This window comes from Pleuronectes platessa, chromosome 11 (genome assembly GCF_947347685.1).
Source record: "Pleuronectes platessa chromosome 11, fPlePla1.1, whole genome shotgun sequence".
NCBI lineage: Eukaryota > Metazoa > Chordata > Actinopteri > Pleuronectiformes > Pleuronectidae > Pleuronectes > Pleuronectes platessa.
Genome location: NC_070636.1, coordinates 11,824,897 through 11,844,961, shown reverse-complemented (window position 1 = coordinate 11,844,961; position 20,065 = coordinate 11,824,897). Strand labels below are relative to the sequence as shown.

Below are 20,065 nucleotides of genomic sequence, written 5' to 3'. Positions count from 1 at the left end.
CAGTATGAGGCCCACACACAATATATACCAAGAGAAAATAACAATACATTTGTATTTATGAAGCACCTTCAATAATACTTTACATACAGGTTGAGGTCTAACTAGTTTAATCCTTAGGATCATATTTATTTATTGTGGGGTTGAGACATTCCACTCATGCTCATTTAACACACATCCCATTGAATTAAACACATGTATTGCATTACTAATTCATATTTAATGTGCTGAATACATTGTTTTATGTGTGGAGCTCCATATCCTCCTCATTTCCCCGCTTCCTTTACCTCTGCTCAGATGTAAGTATCCAGCTTTGATGTGATAAGTGGAACCTGTCCACCAGGGCGCCTGAGGGTCTTCACTGTTTATTACTCCACTGCCTCAGTTCCTCATCCTCCTTTCTTTCTTACTGTTTATTACTCCACTGCCTCAGTTCCTCATCCTCCCTTAATTCTTCCTCGCAAACGTCTCCTTTTCTCTGAAGCCAGGCATATATGAGACGTCACATATTATGTTATGTTGTACATCTTTTTTATGAGTTGATTTTCTCCATGATAAGAACTGTGTGGGAGATAGAGTTTCATGTGTGTAAGTCCACTACTAACTGTAGTCTATATAAGGTGAGAGGGTTATGCATTGTCTACGTCCTTTAGAAAAGGGAAATCAGATTTATGAGCGTCAAATGTTTCCTGTCAGAATTTCATTGCACCAGTGTCAACATGATACATCCATCTATATTTATAAATCTCTCCCAGATGAAAAGTATATACCATACTTGTGTGACGGCATGTTGCATAGCTTTTGCTTTAGCGTTGCATGAGTTGATTTTCTCCATGATAAAAACTGTGTAAGTCCAGTGTCAGCTCTAGTCTATATAAGGTGAGAGGTATACGCATTAAGTCCTTTAGAAAACGGAAGTCATCAAAAAGTTTCATGTCCGAATTTCTTTGTACCAGTCTCAACATGATAAATCCATCTATATCTATAAATCTTTATAAAGTGATTCTCTCACAGATTAAAAGTATATATCAGTAATAACTCGTTTGAAGGCTTTGTTATGATACAGGAATTCTGGATGAACCAAAGTCTAAAAACGTCAGTCCAGCCAGATGGACTGTTCTTGTTATTAAGTGCTGCTCTCTACTGGCAACTGTGAGCGGGTGCAAATGACTTCCCTGCTTTATGTATTCATTCATCCATTCAGAAACAAAGGGAGAAAAAGAACAAGGAAGAAGGAAAAAGGAAGAAGAAAGAAGAAAGAAGAAAGAAGAAAGAAGAAAGAAGAAAGAAGAAAGAAGAAAGAAGAAAGAAGAAAGAAGAACAAAAGAACATATGAACAAAAGAAAGAAAAGTAATTTCATGGAAAATAAGTGGAATCTACATACTTCAAAGCTTGATGACTGAAAATATTATTTAAAATTCTTCTGCGTATTACCTTGATTTAACCATCTCTATTTGAAGTATTTATTTCATCGTATTTGAAGAGGAAAATGCATTTACTTCAACGCTATCCATGTGGTGCGCTAGGAGTCGCTATAACCAGTAGGTGGTGCTGATAGACAGTGGACACTAAAACAGAAGGCTGCTGCAAGTTTCACTTCCAGTCATTGCATAACTCCAGCAGCCACTGCTGATCTGACTGATCACGGTAGTCTTTGCAAACATGACCTTTATCTTGCAAATGCACCAACTTCATTTTCATTCCCTGCCAGGTTAGTATTTGGAAAACCTTGAACCATCTTTTCAGGTAAAACTTCAAAGTCATTCTTACCTTTGACCTTTAGATGCTTTCTCTTCACTGCAACTTTATGGTGTAGTGTAATTGTTATCGTGCATTTTTGTGGAGTGGAGGCTGGCCGTTGGGGCCCAATCCACCACAAACTGATCCTAACAACACACTCAAGTCGTCAGGTCTCTCACTGCTGTGTAGCCGCAGACTGGTCGGAGTGTGCATACTGACCTGAGCTCTCTGCCAAAACCACCAACAATGGGCACCTAAGCTTTAGACCTGGACCATGGAGCAATGTAAGAAGGTGGCCAAGTTGGACGACTTTACATCATGTGGACGGCCTGGTGCATGTGCGTCATTTAACTGGGGAACAGGTTGCAGAAGGACATGGACAGGTCGGTGTGAAGAAAGGCATTTCACTTTGACACTCAGGTCTGCCACCAATCTAAACAATGTTGCAAACATCACGCCCCTTCATGGCGACGATTCTTCAGTATCGTCATCGAGGGTCTAAAGTGCCAAACTCTGCAAAAAGACATTGAGAAACATGACAAAGAGTTCAAGGCACTCCAAAGGCCTCAGATCTCAATCTAATCGAGAGTCAGTGGAATGTGCTGGGACAACAAATCAGATTTTGGAGGCTCTACCTCGCTACTTTGAGAATTCCATGTTGACATCTTGGTACTTGATGACACAGCACACCTTCAGAGGTCCTTGATGGCTCAGCGCTGCTATAGCAACATGAGGTGCGGCTGATTGGTGTCAAGAGCAGGTCGAGATATAGGATGTGCCCAGACAGCCCTAAAATTTAAATTTACTGCTGAGACCCTAGGAATACATTGTATCCTATATTCATGATTTAAAAATGTGACATGTTTCATTCTGTGACCTATGATCCTAAAGGGTGAGTATAACACATTTGTGTACAGTGCTTGGATGCATGTGAGTGTGGGATGCTGTTCACATTGGAGATGCATCACTGTCTCGTTTCCTGCTGGCTTCCTCCCCCCCCCTTCTCCCCTTACGTCACACTCTCTCTCCTTCACGTGTGGAATGCTACAAATACTTGAGGGCTAGGGACGGAGGCTCCACATGAATCATCAGCTCCGGCACAATTCGATTTGCTCTCAAAACTGTAAATCAAGATTCGCCCCGCCCCCTGCCTCCATTTGGAAAAACCCGGTTGGCTGGTGGCTTTCACTTTCCCCTTCGCGATAGGTCGAAAATAGATGGTTATTGCTGAGGGGTGGGTCCCCATCTCTCCACCCACACTTACACCATTTTTTAATGTCGACAAAGGAGCTCTGCAGTCAAGATAGTTCACCACCTACTCTACTGTAATAGTAACCTTTGTGTGGGTCGTGTGTGGCGTAAAATGATTATTATAACCACATTATAAATCATTATGCAGCACAGTCGCCGTTTAACAAGGTCTTACCTCATTGTATTTTATTACTTCACACAGATTTATCTTCTTTATTTGTATTATTTTTACTTCTTTTAGATTTTCATACAGATTTATCTTATACATTTGATAGGGACAGAGCAAGTTAATGAAAATCAGTATAAAAAAAATACATGTAAACATGCCAGAATCAGGCAAGAATGCACTTTTACATCCGTAGTACAAGCAACAACATACAGAAACAAATGTAAACATCACACAAGTTAAAGAGAACAAAGGAAAGCCTGCATTGTATCCAATCAGAAGTGGTCAAGGCTCTGGTTTGCCAGAAGCCATAATTTAATATTGATCTTAGAGGTGAGATATGTGGAGGGCTCCCATTTTTGTAAGGCTTCACTTGATCTCTTATCTCTTTACCACTTTCATTGCGCTCAGTTTATTTTTTATTTAGCTTGAAAATAGTTTCAAACTGTGTTTTCTATAGAGCCCCTGAATTCCTAAAAACATCATCTTTTGGGACTTCTGTATGTACCAAAAAATATCATCTTTTGGGACTTCAGGGCAATTTTTATTTGTCAGATTTACCTTGAGCCTCAGCATACCCTTTTAACGTCATTGCGACTAAAAGGCAGAATCCCCTGATGACACCATGGCACAACTGAAGTTTATTATTTTCATTATAACAACCAGTCTTACAGAGCTTAAACATAATGGTTAAACAACTCTCTCTCTCTTCTCTCGTTGCCTCCCATCTCTCCTCTCGTCCCCATTTTTCTCCCCTCACCCCAACCGGTCGAGGCAGATGTCGCCCACATATGTTCACCTAAACTAGCTCAAACACAGATGTGCTCATATTTGTGAGGTGCTAGCTAAAAGAGGAGCGAACAGGCGAAACAGGAAGTGGTTGGTCGCAACCATCCCACCCCTGCTCTCTTTGTCACTGGGGTTCTGTGGATTACAAGCGTCCAGCCCGTCGCAGCAGCAGCAGCGGATCTACCAGCGGCTGCGGGGAGGGGAAGAAGAAGCGGAGGAAGGAGACAACAGAGAGAAAACTGGGGATTTTTTTCGAACGGATCCTCACCGAGCATGGCGACCCAAACGGCGGCACCATGCACCGGATCCACTCTGCTGCAGCCCATCAGCGAAATCATCAATCTCCCCGTCGACCAGGTACGGTTTTTTTTTTTTTTTTGGGAGGGGATGGTGGATGAAATAGCGATTCACGACCCGCCCGAGTGGAAAACGTACTTTAAAATCGGCGTATTTAGCGTTAGCATACGTGCGGATGTAGCAGAGGTTGGTGATGCGCACCGCTGCTCTTCCTCGGCCCCCCCGAAAAAACCCGCTATTCTCAGCCTGCGGATTTACAGAAAACGAGTGCACACACACTAAAAAAATCACATACACACACACACACACACACATACACACACACACAAATCACTGTCGTTGTTCCGCTCTCACACATCAGCTCAGGGCTACGAGCACAGCTAATGTCTGTGCCCTTCGATGGCCACCCAGTTCCGATCCAGCGGTGGCCACAGCGGAGACTCCCTCGGAGATCACTGGATCTGCAGTCTACCCAGTTTAATCTGGATTAACTAGTTACATTTCATTTAACATGCACTCAGCCATAGAACCGAGTGGAACATTTAGGCCTCGGGGATCAATGTGATGCCATTGCAACTGCCTTTCTTACAGCTGAGGAAGAAAAGCCGTTGTACAACGGAAAAAAAACCGGTAATATGGGTATATTGGAAATCCAGGGGGCATGTATTTATGAATGAAGTCAGATTTTGCATTAGGCATCATACTGCTTTAGTTTGGAGGAGGCCATGCATTTGATATGTTGTCATGAGGTTACGCTCATGATTTGTATGGATCACAGCTTCAAGGTTTAATTTATTAAAATATTTACATGTGACTCCTGAACTGCATCAAAACCAACAGAACTGTTATCAAACGTGTAATCAAAAAACCTTATTCAGCAACCGATAAGAATGACAACCAAGACTACAGAGTATAAAGGAATTCATATATTTGTGAATCATAAAGCAAGGGCAGAGAACCAAATTATAACAATTTAAGATCCCTATAATATTATTAATACTACAGATAATACATCAGGCCGAGGGGAAAGTTTAAAAACGTGTGGTTTGTGGCGTTCTTTCTTGTGACTGCTCATCTGCAATTACTGGGCACCACCACACCTTCTCAGTCTGTCCTGAAACTGGTTGGGTAGATAACATAGGTGCGGTCCACCTTAAATTATGGGATGGATATTGTGATTGTATTAGATTACAGAAGGGGAATCCAGTGCATTGTGTACAAATTCGAGCTTTTTAAACGGTAACACTGTCAGAATCGAATGCACGCCGCACCCTTCAGTGTACACAAGCACTTATGCAAATAATATTTCCATAGCAATGAACGAAGGTTGTAGACTACAGATGGCCTGTGGTTGTGTGTGGAAGCGTTTGCTCACGACTCAGGGTTTGTTAGCCCAGATTTCCCCCCTTACCAAAACACCAGTTTCTTTGCTTTTCCCTCCATCACCTCAACTGTTGACACTTTGATTTGTCGAAGTGCTGCTGTGGCTGGAGCGAGGAAACTGTAGAAATATCCCACGTTAACCACAGTGGTTTCCTCCAAACTACATTGTGATTTAAGTATTTCTACGCGGCGGAGGATGCAATTTCCCCCTGAGTTACTGGTCCAACCAATACCTTTGCTCTGCTAGCCACATGGTTACAGCTGTAGTTTTGGTTGTAAGGACACCAGGCAATGTTCTTTTCCATGAAAGCACAATGTAATCTCAAATTAAACTTGGTAGCCAGCTTTCCAATGTGTGTATTATCATCAGGGAAAATACAGTGTTGCCCCTTTGCAACTGCCAAAACCATCCTTCGTCTTTTTTCTTCTAATGCTGGCAGATACTTCCTGTGTCTCCCCCCCCCCTCCCCCCATTATCAGTAGCAGGATAAATCTACTGTTGCTATCTTTATTCTTATGTTATCAGTATGGTGTCACATACAGATGAGCCCGTTTCCTCCTACTGCAAAGTACCTTTTACAATGCAAGCCACAAGCTCATGACTCACTTCATTTTCCGGACCGAACCCAAGCAAAACCTTGTAGTGATTACAAAGGAGCACAAGGGAGGAAGTGTGTGTATCCTCAGCTGAGATGTGGTAAAGAATTCATTTTTGAAATTATATCCAAAAGCTGACATTTTTAAGCTAACCCTAACCCTATTAGATTCTTATGCATCCAGCTTTATTTCGGATGATACATAATTTTTTTGCAAACTTGACTTCCACATCAGCAGATCTTGACCACAGCTGCCGAGCCATGTGACGTCATTCCTTTTCTTCTTGTAGTTCAAACATAAGGAGAGCTCCATCCCTCCTGCATGTGCAGACTGGAGCGCTTCATTATAAAACCTCTCCACCCTCTGATTGGAATGTTGCATGGCAAGACCTCCTGTTTTTTAAGGACAAATGATTCGTCTGAACTTGGTATTGACTCTTGGAATTCTATGCCTGTGGCTGTGCTTAGTTGTTTCTCTGGTTTTGAATGGATACCGGCTGAGTATGTGGCAATGGCACTACACAAACAGGATGCGTAATCATGTCTTATCATTGCCAACCCTACTTTGCTGGACAGGTTGTCACCCTTTGTGGTTTGTGCGCTTCCCGCCAACTGGGTTGCCCTGTTGTGCCAGGGCTGCTATCAGCGCCACAGGAATCAATACAGCCACTCAGATACAGTATGATCCGTGTGCACGGCAGACACTGGTTTTTCTGAAGCGGTTGTATGTATGTTGTTAGGGCGGTAACCCACTGGAGAGACGGACCTCTGTGTCGGAGCTATAATGGGAGCTGTGAAATCTGAACTGACACTATGCTCCTGCCTCTCTCTGCTTTCCTTTCTTTTTCTATGACACAGTGCTCGGTCTCTTCCCTGTAACACACTGTAGGTGCTTTGAATGAGGCCCACTCTCGTCCAGGAGCTCTGAAGATGCTTTATAGGTTCAAGATATCACACCCTGACCCCCCCAAGCTGTGTCTCCCTCAGATATGGTTTTATTTGAGCACTTTTCATCTGCTTGTCACCAGCCATGTGGCATGGGGGTCATATCCAGTAGCTCTTAGTCTGCAACACTTGGCCGTGTTCATTCAGAGAATCCTAAAGCTGTAGCTGTAGCTTGTTTGGACTCCCCCATCTCCACTTTAAACTTCCATAATGCTCCAGTCCAAAAACAGCATGCTTGATTTCAAGTGTCCATTTCTATCAGAACACACGTTTTCACGGCCTTTAAGATGACTTTAGTTCTCTCTCTGTTCATAGTTTTTTAGCTGCAGGTGTTGCATACTGATATATCTCAGTCCCTTTAGGCATTAGCACACATGCATTTGATACTATTAAGCAGAGCTGCCTTGTAGATTAGCATAGCATTTTCATGGACAGTGTGAAACCATACCAGGTCCAGTCTCTCCATTGTCTGTGTTGCGTGCCAATATCCCACCTGTATGTTTCCCCCTGCAGTGGGTCAGGGCACCATAAAGTTTATTATCCAGAACAGGAAAAAATTCCCACAAACCATTGCACTGTCACTACTAAGGTTTACTAGCAACCTTGACGTTTTGTGGGCCCCGGTTCATCCACCTGAAACATCAGAATTTAGACCCCATCTTCCTTTTTGTTGACCTTGAAACTATTGTTTCCCCCTGAAAGGAGGCGTTTGGTAACTCGCTCGCTGCAGCTGTTTCAACATGCAGCAGCTGTGCTCGTGGTGCATCTCTCTGCTGGCTCTCTCACATATACATAACATACAATGAACCCTCACAACCTCCTGTTTGTTTGTTAATCCCTTCATTGTTTGGCCCTCCTAATGTATTTCAAAGTGTTTGTGCTCGAACCAAGAGGTGCCAGGTTTTTTTTGTTTGATGTCATCTAAAACAAAAAGGTGGTGATAAAGCGGGACTCATGCATATCCCTTAATACTGTTGATTTTAGCATGTACCTTTTGTTCTTTGTGTTAAATGCAGGTGACCACACAGTGCTGAGGCTTACACAAAGCAGGTTTTTCCATCTGTGTCTGCAGACTGCATCTTGGTTAGCAAGCTTACACCTGATACCCTGGCAGAATTTGACATTTTAAATAAAATCCACAGCTTATTTGTCTGTAGGGTTATTCTGATGACATCATTCTAAATAGTTGATATTTAGTATTCATGTAAGTATGGAATTTGGATGATATTTTCAGTGGCTGAAGAGGGTTTGAAAAAAGGAGCCTGCTTATTCAGTATGTAGGGCAAATGTAGCCTGGACATCTATTGTTTCTTGGTACTTGAGTAAACTACTAGCTAATTTTCTATCAGTACATACAGAGAAGTTATGGCAGAGAGATGACATATTGGTCTCTCTTGTGTCACATGGTTATATGGATTGTAATAATTATAATAGCTCTGTTTGTATTGATTCTAATATGCAGCCATCATTTCAGTGAACCTACTGTGTTAGATATAAATATGCTGCCCCATATGTACCAGCTGGCCGTGCAGAGGTTGTGCTGCTGTGTGTCCCGTGGTCACGAAAGCCCGCCTATGCTGGCCCAGCTTTACAATCAGTCTTTTGTTTATGTGACATATTGCATTGCAGTTTGTCACAGTCAACAGCCAAATCTTTTATCACGATAACAAGCCGTCTTTTGTTGTTGTCGCTGCTGCGTTTCCCACCCGGCTATTGTACCGTGGGCCTGTGAGCTCAAATGGTGCTGAGGGTTTGACTCTCCGCCCACCTTTTAACCACTGACTGTTCCTTGCTATCAGTGATACAAGTCGGACATTGTCATTAAATGAAAGGGAAGGTGAAAATCAGGTGCTCCGGACGATTTTTTTTAGGGTAAAAAAGTTAAATATCCGCAAAGGATTTAGCTGGAAAATGTCGGGAGACATCAGTGAGTGTGTGGGGGAGTTGAAGAGCTTTCTAACAGATGATGGACGCAAAACTGAAAAAGACAAAAAGAATGCAAATATCCCACGATGAAAATGAGGTCCCGTACATGTAGAAATGCAGACGAACATGTCAACTTAGAAGATTCAAGAGCTTCATGTGATGGGGGCTGAGGCTGGTGATGCCTTCACCTGAATGTTCTCGACATTTCCCTGTTGTTGGGAAGCCGAACAATCTCCTGCTGCTTTCTTCATTTGTGAAAGGCGAAACCTCTGGACCCAATCTTCTGGAACAGCTGTATACACAGAGTTAAACTCAGTAGGTTTAGGTTTTATTGTGATGAGCATCTTTACCTGAAGAATCTCATGTTGGCTTCCCTCCAACACCTCCCGCTGTTGACTGAGTCCCCCAGAGCCTCCAGCTCAGGGCCACTGGTCCTAGTTTTAAGCCCATGGGTGTCGTCAGAGTTACCCTACCTCCCCCTTGTCTTTTAATTGGCCGTCGTCTGGGGAGTCTTATCCCTCCAATTGATTTCTTTCCCCATGACTCTGTGTAATGGAGTGCTGCTGGCTGATGCCAATAATATGGCGCACAGTCAAAAACCCAGGCATGTGTGATTCCTCCTGGGGACCACGTGAAGACCTGGGTGTGTTGTTAACATTACTGGGTGGTTGACTTCACAGTAATGCACAAGCAGGCAGTTCCCATTGAAGCTGGCTTAGACTTTCTGATCATGTGTCTCAGCTGCCAGAGGAAAATGTAATCCAGAGAAGCCGAGGAATGGACCCTCTGACTGTACAACTGTCAGGCTTCCTCTATTCCTCCATTTATCTCTGACAGTGTTACTCAGTGCGGGTCATGTTTCCTACAAAAAGCCCCAATGTGGGATGGAGAGAGATAATCCGTATTGATCTGATGATGGCTCATAATTGAATCAGATTACTTTGTGTGTTCCCTACATTTTCCAAACTTTTTTTCCGCAGAGTTTGATCTAATTTGAGTTTATGAATTTTGCCAGAGTGAGCCTGTTGGATCACATCAACCATGCTTTTGTCCCGTATTGATAGAGTTATTGCATTACAGTGGCTTGCTGTGGATGTAGACAGGCAGGGGAATCTGTGCATCGGTCATTCCTCTTCGATCTGAAGTACTCGCTGCTGCCATGAAAGTGGATGCCCGCATGACTCAGCTTCATAACTCATCAGGTCCGTTCAGTAATGGTGCGGTGTCATGAGGGTGATTTGGGTTTCTGTGCTTAATAAGCCTCCACTCTCCTTTTGCTTGGAGGACCAGTTGGTTTGGCCGACAAGCAAGAATCAAAGACTTAAGATACGCCTCCCTTTACATCAGCATATACTGTGGATATGTTTTCTTTCTTTCTTGCTGACTTTCGTGTTGTCTTTCCTTCTATCTGTCCATCCGTCTGTCACCAGTGACATCATCAAAACTCAAAAATACAACTTAGCAGAAAATAAATTAAATTACAAGACAATGGGGTGATTTAGAAAAGACTAGCTGATGCCTCCTCAAAAATGTATGAGATTGGACAAATCAGGATTAAACATAAACTTGTATTCATTTCTCCATCATACTGTGAGTAAGTCTTCCTCTGCTATTTTTCAATCCTCTTCTTTTCAATCATCCTTTTTAAGATATTCTTTTGTAAAACGGTGGCTCAACAAAACAGTATAATTTTTTTTTTTTTAATGTGTTTACCCCCCTCAGTTAATTGTCTCTTCACAACTATAAACTACCGCCATTGAATGGGACATGGAGCTCTTCTTGATGTTGTATCTGAGCAGTATCATAGTAGAACAATCTCAGAACATTCACTCAGACAGAAAATGTCAGCTACTTAACGTGCGTATGTAACTTTTGCCTTCCATTTTTTTGTCTTTTTTAAAAACCTTACAGATAAAATAACCTTTTGTCCTTCGCCCAGATCTGACAATTGAGCATTATAGTTAACGTTTCTAGGTTTTAAGTGGACTTTTATTGTTAATTACAAAATTTGTATAAAGCCTTCACACTCAACTGTTAATGTCAACACTCACAATTGGTCATTTGAGTCCTTGTACAGATCTGTTGTTTCACCCTCTGAACACCATTGAGGAATTTTGCATATACTGTGGTGCTGTATCATAGCAACTGAGTGCCTCCTCTTTTCATCTAGGTAGAGGTGGCTTAAGCTATGAATGCTCTGTTTCTTCTCCTCCCATTTTTCCTTTACTCATAAACTATTGTTGAAAAGTCGTCGGACTGATAACACGAGCATAGATTAACTGACAATTTAACTTAAATTTCAGTGCTGTTCTTTACAGCTTATGGTCAATTTAAGTCATGAATAGTCGTCTAACCTGATCTGGCAGGTTTGTATGGTTGAGGATTAGGGCTTCAGGAACAATGAGTAGTGTATTGTTGGTTCTTCACTGTTTGACTAAGGGCGCTTTCACATCTACACGCAGACTTAAATAGCAGGTGTGAAAGGTGCCTTGAACAAAAGAGATGGTCTCGGAGAGGATCAATCTGATCTGGCTTTCAGACCGATTGCTGGAAGTTGAGACGGTATTAAAATATAGAAGAAGAAAAAAGAAACCGATGTGACTCCCTGGATTGTTTGGAGTCCTCGCCCTCTGACAGAGAGACGACAGAATGTTCTGCGATGATACATTACCATTATTATGTAAGCAGCTGTAGTCTTTTTATTTTTTTATTTCAAAGTCAGTCTTTTTTTTCAAAGCATAAATGATCACCTGTGGCAACATGCCCTCCCACTGAACTTCAGTCTTGGTACGTCCCATGTTGAGGATCTACAGCTGTGGCCCCATGCTCAAACAACATGAGGGTGCTGGTTAAAGTGTATCTACAGCCTGTCTCACTTTTTAGCATAGTCTTCATTAGCAGATATTCTTTATGAGAAACTGGGTAAACCCATCAGACGACAGATCTTGGGTTTTGGCTCTTGATTAAGAATAGGATACAACACTTGAGACAAATATTTAAAGATCTTTGCAAGATATTTTATGAATCCATTCAAATTGGGTTCAATTTGATTCAGATCAGATTCAAAAATTCCGAAATCCAGATGTGCACAGCGTGTCGTAGAAGAAGTGAGGCTGTAATCTCTGGCCAACATTCTTCAGCTAAGTATGGTGTAAAGAGTCTGAATAAATAAGTATTACATTTTGAAACTTTGAAAATGATAGGGTATTGAGTGTAGATTGATGTGAGGAGTAGGTGTATTTGAACAGTTGGGCCATAAGGCTGCAACAGGAACGTGAAGGCGTCTGAATACTATGTATTTAAAGATAAATCACATGGCTGGCAGTTGTTTGCAAGGACGTGTACATATTCAATGGAGCAGCAACCAAAGCTCGGTAGGAAAAATAAGGAACCAATAGAAGCACATTAAATAAAGAAGGACCCTTTTAGAGACTGACTCAAAGCTACAATGAAAAAAATACGTCTGTCATCCTCCTCCTTGTCCTTTGTTCCTGTCTGTCCGTGCACTGACATGATGACAGATGGACACGAACATAAACCAAGGTCACTCATCACTGTGTGATTGCATCCCGACTCTGATAACATTACATCATTATTATGCTTATATGCCTTCTCATCGAACACCGGGATGACTGCTCCGAGCACAGTTGACGTTTCTGAACGAAAGCAGCCCTATAATCTCGCCTTGTGGGGAATGGCTCATTGTTTGGCTATTTTTAGCCGGTCTGACCGTAGAGCCGACTGCTATCTGTGGATCAGCCCCGAGAGGAGTGCACCCTGCTGTGCACACTCCTGTGCCTGTGTGTCTGTGTGTGTGTGTGTGTGCATGTCTCTTTTGGGCTGCTTATGTCCCGCCTTGGTACTTCTCTTATGATTTCTAGCATGAACACCACTGCAGCCTTGAGGATTATAGTAAAATCTATTGCTGCCTCCACGTACACTGGAAACAATGCAACCAACCAACCAACCAGTAAAGATGTTCCCATACTGTGTGCGTGTGCGTGCGTGCGTGCGTGCGTGCGTGCGTGCGTGCGTGCGTGCGTGCGTGCGTGCGTGCGTGCGTGCGTGCGTGTGTGTGTGTGTGAGATCTGGAAAACACTGGCAGACCTCACTCTCATTTCGGGTTTAGGGTTGAACGGTAGAGGATGACGAAGCATTATTTCTGGAGCTTTTCTTAATACACTCCCTCCATGTTTCTGATTGAAAGCTAACTTTATTGCCTCATCAACAGTCTACATTCTCTTCTCTGCTTCTACATATCGTTTGGTGCTCTTCCTTATATATACAGCTGTGTATATTTGTTTTGGACAGATGATTATTTGCAGACTGCACTGTGGTTTTTGTGAGAATTTTTGCACTTCCCTTAGTTTTTTATCTCCATGTTGCGCATCTTAAATTAAGGTTTGTATTTGTCCTTTCCTACGCTTTCTTCAAAATGCAACTAGACATCTGCCTCTAAGCTTGCTGGGGCCGTCAGTGGAGCAGCTCCCATATTTTTTTGTTGAAGCTTTTTGCTTCAACAAGAAAAGCCCATACAGCCAAATCATACTGCAGTTTAATGATTGTTCTCAGCATATTATGAATACATATTGGATCATTCAAATGAAGATCTACTTAGTTCCTTAAGCCAGCCTTATAACATTTGAAAATACTCTCATTGTCAGCTGTTAATCCTCCGTGGGAACTGACTTCTCTCCAGCTCTCACCTGACATGAAAACTGCTGACCACAGGGTGTTTGTGCTGTGGTAGACCCTAAAGAGGACCCGGGACATATGTGTAAGACACAGTATGCACCATAGACATTTTCTTTAGTTTAACTTTTGGCTGCTGATTCCCTCCCTCTACACTGGCTGCAGTGCCTTGAATCTGCATGAGTCACTGTCGACTACAGCTGATGGAAAGGAGAACGTGCAGAACTGGGCGGTAGCGTCACATAAGCTGTAAGGGTGGAGGAGTGAGGGGGTGGGGGGGTAGTTGTGACTTAACGACATGGAAAAATGGGTTTTATGCTAATGACTGTCTAAATTTATCTCCCACTCTATGCGCCGACACAAACGAACAGATGCAAGCACACACGCACAGACAGGAAGCCACCAGCCGCTTCGGCTAAGGCTTTGCTAGGGAAACGTATTTTACTCTCTCTGGGCTAAACAACAACAGTGCACACAGGGAGGGGGTAGAGGTGAGTGAAGGGGGGGATGCTGCCCGGGCTAATTGCAGGAGTAAAAGTCATTACCTAAGAGCTCTCCCACGGGAAAGGTGTCCTGCACCTGCAGAGAGCAGGTCAGACTCAACAAGCCAGTTTTGTTGAGATGTATATCTACCTCATGTGCTCCAAGGGAACCTCCTGCATGTTCCTGTCACATATACATACGCACACTGATGACAAAATGAAGGTTAGAAAGTAACGAGTACTTTGGATGATCCCGACTCTTCTTTCAGAAATACCGCGAGGATGATTTTTTTTTTTTTTTTTCAATACTTGCTTTTGGGTTGATTTCTAGTTTTTACTACAAATTGTCCTGCGAAGAGAAATTAGTGATTCTGGAAAGAGGAAGAAATATCTCCCCATCTGTCAGTTCCCTCGCCATCACTGACGTCTTCACAACCCATTGTCTGGTCCTCTCATCTCTAGCTGATGAGACAGACTGAAAAACAAGCAGGGGGGGAAAGGGGCGAATTTATAGTCAAATCATGATTGTCGTTGTAAAATCATGATTGACAATAGAAATATTGTCAATCAGGGTCGTGATGTTTCTCTACCTCACACATACACGGACACACCGTATTTCCCTCAGTAATGAGCTTCAGGAAGCTGGCTTATCTCCTTCTTCCACTGCATCCACAGCCACTTCCTCCCTCCCCCTCAGCTCGGTTGCCAGTCTGTGTGTCATTCTATAATGTAACTCGCTTCTTAAAGCTGAGCTAAGCCCTGTGCCACCGCTACCAGGAGATACTCCCTGACAGCTCATTGCCCTTAAGCGCTAATCGTTCACTGGTGCCCGCTACCCATCAAAACATCTGCACATATGTTGCGCTCCCTGTGTTTCCCTGATCCCATCACCCTGTAACAGGTTGTGATTGATCTGCCAATGCACCGTCCTCCTGTACTAAGATAAAGAAAGCGCAAACTGAGGAGGAAGGTGAATAAGATGTATGTTCTTTCCAAACCTCTTGGGGGTGGCTTTATTTGAGATTTTGGACGAAAGTTGGGTTTGTTAACACAGGATAGAAGAAAGAAAAGAAAATAATGAAAAATAAAGGCACATGATTTTCCACTTGCCAACACATTTTCGAATCCCCCCAATTGGCCCCAAACTGGGTCAAAGTTTCTTGGTGGAGGACACACAACCCCAACTGTCCAACCTTTGTTTCCATCCCTTGTATTCTAGTTAATACATAGTTTGAACCACTGTCCCACTTTTTTATCGTCTTTATCTCTGAGTGGCTTTTCTTTTTTTAAATGCCCCTTTGAGTCTCTTGCAAGCCATTCTGTAGCCGAGATATTCAACCTTACACTCCAAAACAAACAATAAGAGTGGCGTACCCCAGGACCGGGTTGGCTGCGGAATAAATCAATAATGGAGAAGGAGATCCATGCATTATGAATTAAGAAACCATCGCAACCTGGCACGGGAGATTGTCTATTGCAAAATGTTTATTCAGTAAACTACTTCCAACTCCGGTGACAGGCTAAGAGAAAACACATTTAACCTTGTCTGTATAACAAAGAGTTGTCTCTTTTGTTTTAGTTCTTTCATGCAGTGCATTATCTAACGTCTCGTGTTGCTATACATGCTTTGTAAGGTGCAGCTTGCGCCCTGGAGGCATCAGTGGTTAATTCATTTTTTTGCACTAGTGTGGAAGGCATCTGTGATGCATGGGTGTCAGACAACAGTGTAAAATAACATCTGTGAGTGAAATGTAGCAGGTTGACTGGAATGTGGTCTCATTGTGCAACTGCTGCTCAGGCAAAGATAACGGTTACCTTCACTTTGACAGTTTCCCAACTGCTGGTAATAAACCCCAGTGTCACTTTACATTTGTTTTTAGTAATTTTAATGAATGAACTGTCCAAACTTCGTGTTTTATATTGATGTTAATACGTAAACACCAAAGAAATGGGATTGGAGACAACCTTTCTTCAAGTATTCACCCTGTGTGTGTATATATATATATATATATATATATATATATATATATATATATATATATATATATATATATATATATATACACATGAATATTGAGATCATATATTGTGATGATGTGATCGGGAACAAAATAAAGCTCTCAGGAACTGTCTTTTAAACATGCATCCCAGTTCATTCATCATCCGAGTTTCCCAGGTGACGGTTAGTGGTCTCAGGTTCAGGGCACCTGAGGTAATGCATGCATGATAATCTCTCCAATCAACTGGTCCACATACACGTTTTTACAAGGAGACAATAGCAGCCGGTTTCATGGTTGGATACAGCGATTTCCACGCATCTCATCACCACATAAGTTGGTTCTTTGAACGCAGACTAGCTTTTTGAATTTAGAGAGCTGAGAGGGTTTGTGTTTGTGATGTTGAATGCTTCCTATATTTTTGGACGGAGGCCTGTGGTTATGGGCAAACAGAGGATCTACAGAGAGACCATCAACTCCAACAAGTGTTTGTAGTCACCCATTATCTGGGCTTTGCTTGAACAATACAGGTCCTCCGTCACGCCCCTTCCAGTCTCCTACATGAAGTTCCTTTCTTACAAAGCATCATGTTCATATCCAGGGAGGGGCTGACTCCACACCCTGAACTCCACAGCACAGGCTAGAGCAGGCAACAATTTTAGGTCATCCGGTTCAATCTCATTAGTCAATCCACTTTTACAGTCATTTGTCAGAACACAGACCGTAGAACAGTAGCGACAATACTCTGTGTTTTTTATAACAAGATACTGAAATAGATATGATTATCTTTGGGTTTGTTAGGTCCGTGGAGAAAATGTATGAGTCCGCACAGGAAAACTGATTCATGCTGAAACTGTCTTAACTCTGTGACATAGCCAGCTATTTTTTCCTCCGTGGGTTTGATAAATCAGCAGCTGTAGTAAGAGTGGGATGTTTGCAGATGAGCCAGTCAGTCATTTCAGTGACAGGCACACAAGCTGGCAAGTCAAGTTTTCTTTCAGAGAACCAGCCAGCATTGGCTTCTTAAGAACGAAAGCAGCTTGAAGTAATCAAAGCGTGAAATGACATCCAAAGCTGGGGTTTGGGTAAACACTGTTTAAAAAAGAGGCTTGCATGAGAAGAGGGAGTCAGAGGAAGTCCATTTGATGTGATTCGCTGTCATTACCAGAGCATCTCATTTTGTTTTTAGCAGTTTAATGGAGGAAGGGGTCACCCGCAGTTGAACCTGGCACTAATTCTAATTTGTTACACTAAAGGGTTACCCAGCATTCATCTTCTTATCGTGTTATCCATCGTTGAATGACCCGAAGTAGCAGCCAGTGTCAATAAAGGTTTTATCTTTATTGACACAACGATAGGCTGGCTTGTTTGCCTCTGAAAGGAACTGTAGCTAGATTGACCAATGACGGTAAGTTTGCTTTTCGATACAATAGAGACGGTGTCTAAACTGACACGCCTGGGTAGAAATGAATGGCCAGTGGATAAGGTAGTTTTTAATTGCCTCTCTGGGCCCTGTTCAGACATGGCATCAGCAATCAGAAAGTGGACAGTTAAGGGGTTTATAAGGGTTGGAATGCATGCAAGACGCGATCAGGACATATTTGAGATCCAATCACTCAGACCAGACTCATAGGTGGGTCGGGGGCCACGTCGATAGACCACCCAGTTTAGATGGAGGGCGTTGCAGCTCCCCAGAAGTGAAGCCAAGGCCTCATGTGCCACCTGATGGGTGTCATAGAATGAATAGGTCATAAATCCCGCCTATTCCATGTTATTTTATGGGGTATGGACCAAATTACTGCAAGGTGCATACGAAATGCATATATCATTTTATATCTTATCACTATGATGAATGTTTGAGTACAAATTTTTCTCTAAATTGGGGTTTTATTAGTTATTTGATGCTATAAAAATGGGTTAAATGTCCTGATTGACAGCAGAGACTGACTCACGATTGGCCGAGTGTGCTTATCACAGCTCCATCCTGTTTGAAACTGCACAGATTCTGGCTCCAAATGCGGTAGATGGGTGCGTTAGTATCCAGGATATATTGGCTTCATTTCTGGATAGTGGGAGGAATGCCATCTTTGTATACAGTCTATGCTTTTTTATGATAAAAATATTTGTATATTCTTATTGTTCCCCATACATTTAAGTGTAATACCAACATTGTCTTCCACAGGTTGAATGTTGATACTATTTCAAATGAGTAAAAGCTGACTTCAATGGCCCTGCTCTCGCTCATTCTCTCTATGTATATTGCCCACTCACACGCACACTGATAACAGAACTGTCATAGTCAGACTTTGGTCTTTGCAAGTAGATATGATGTAGTTGCTTATTTGCATATACAACTGGAAACCCATATGGAGGAGCCTTCTAAACCCAGAGTGAACTTTTGTATTTAGAGCTGTCCACTTGTAATGCGTGGGAATGCCAGGTATCAACCATTTACAGTGTATGGTATCAACAGGGCCTTGATTTGCTCTTTGGTGAAGCTCAGACAGTTGCAGCCTTTTGTTTTAGGATCTCTTGCTGGATTATTCTTCTTTTATTACTAATTTTAGTCCCAACTGGGATACTCTCTTGAACAATACTGTCCGCGACAATAGAAGAACAATAGAAGGCCACCTTCTGTTAGTGAGGAGTGTGTGCGTTTGTTTGTTTGTGTGTGTGTGTTTGTTCTTGTCATAGGCTACCTTTGGGGACAACTTTCAGAGTAAAGTAAATAGGGGACAGCTTGTCCAATTAGGCCAAAGCTGTGTTTCAATTTGGGGAAGTGGTTCAGACTAAAGTTAGCGGTACAGTTGGGCAGGTATTGGTTTTGGTTTGGGTTAAGTGGGTCTCCAGGAAGTGAATACGAGTCACTTCAGTATTTACTTTTTTAATGCAACTGTTAGCCGTGGAGACTTAATGTGCCCACATGCTTAGGGCTATGTCTGTCCCTCTTCCTTTCTCTCATTAATCATGCAGGTTCCATAGATAATGGATGGTGCTCGGGGTGTCTTTAGCCTTTCACTGCTTACTGGCCAGACGGATCTGTTAACATGACCTATATTTGTGGTCCATTGTGTCTTCAGACATGCATCACTTGACGTGACATCAAACAATGAAGGTTTCCTAGAGGAAAAGTGTTTGCTTGAGCTTTACACTGTTGAGAGTAATGACTTTTTCAACGAGTCTTGCTTTTTACTTCTCCTTTGTCCGAAATCAGCCGTTTAATAATTGGTAATAAAGTCTGGGTTTTAAAAACGTGTACAGTCACTGATCATGTGTGATGAGGTCATTGCACTAGAAGAGCAGCTATTGAACTGCAGTTACTCATGTATGTCTTGTATGTTATATATTTGTACTTATTACATTTTTTAGAATGAAGGCAGAGGGGACTGACTTAGAGGAAAAAATAAATGATGAAGCTTTTACTCTGTGCGTGTGTGTAGATGTGTGTGCGTGCAAGTGTAGAGTGTGATGATGAGAGTAGATGAATAGATTATTAATCACGACACATTAAACACAACACCTGAGTCATCACTCTGTATGGGAGGAATACAGATGTACACACATACACACAAACACACACTCTCTATCTCTCTCTATATCTCTCACTCTCTCTCTCTCTCTTTCTCTCAACACAATAGAATGCTGGGTCGTGAGGGTCCTTCCATCAAAAATGTCTTGGAATAATCAAATTGACAGGATAACATGATGCAGTGGTATCAATAGCACATAATGCACATGCACAATGTAGAGAAATGAAGTGTTATCAAACAGAGTGGTTTCCCTTGTCCCCTCTTGATAGATCC

At 42.4% G+C, this 20,065-nt stretch overlaps 1 protein-coding gene across 2 annotated transcripts in view; it reads left to right on the top strand.

The window, feature by feature from the left end:
* The first annotated feature begins 1,606 nt into the window (after positions 1 to 1,606).
* Positions 1,607 to 20,065, top strand: part of mboat2a (membrane bound O-acyltransferase domain containing 2a) — a 40,204-nt gene continuing 21,745 nt past the window's right edge. Inside the window, exons 1-2 of one of the 2 annotated variants that reach the window (XM_053434456.1) lie at positions 1,617 to 1,709; positions 3,934 to 4,301. In XM_053434456.1, the coding sequence (XP_053290431.1) occupies positions 4,218 to 4,301 (84 nt within the window). In that variant the 5' untranslated portion in view covers positions 1,617 to 1,709; positions 3,934 to 4,217. Of the gene's footprint in view, positions 1,710 to 3,933; positions 4,302 to 20,065 lie in introns of both variants that reach the window. The other variant, XM_053434458.1, reaches the window with a different exon arrangement.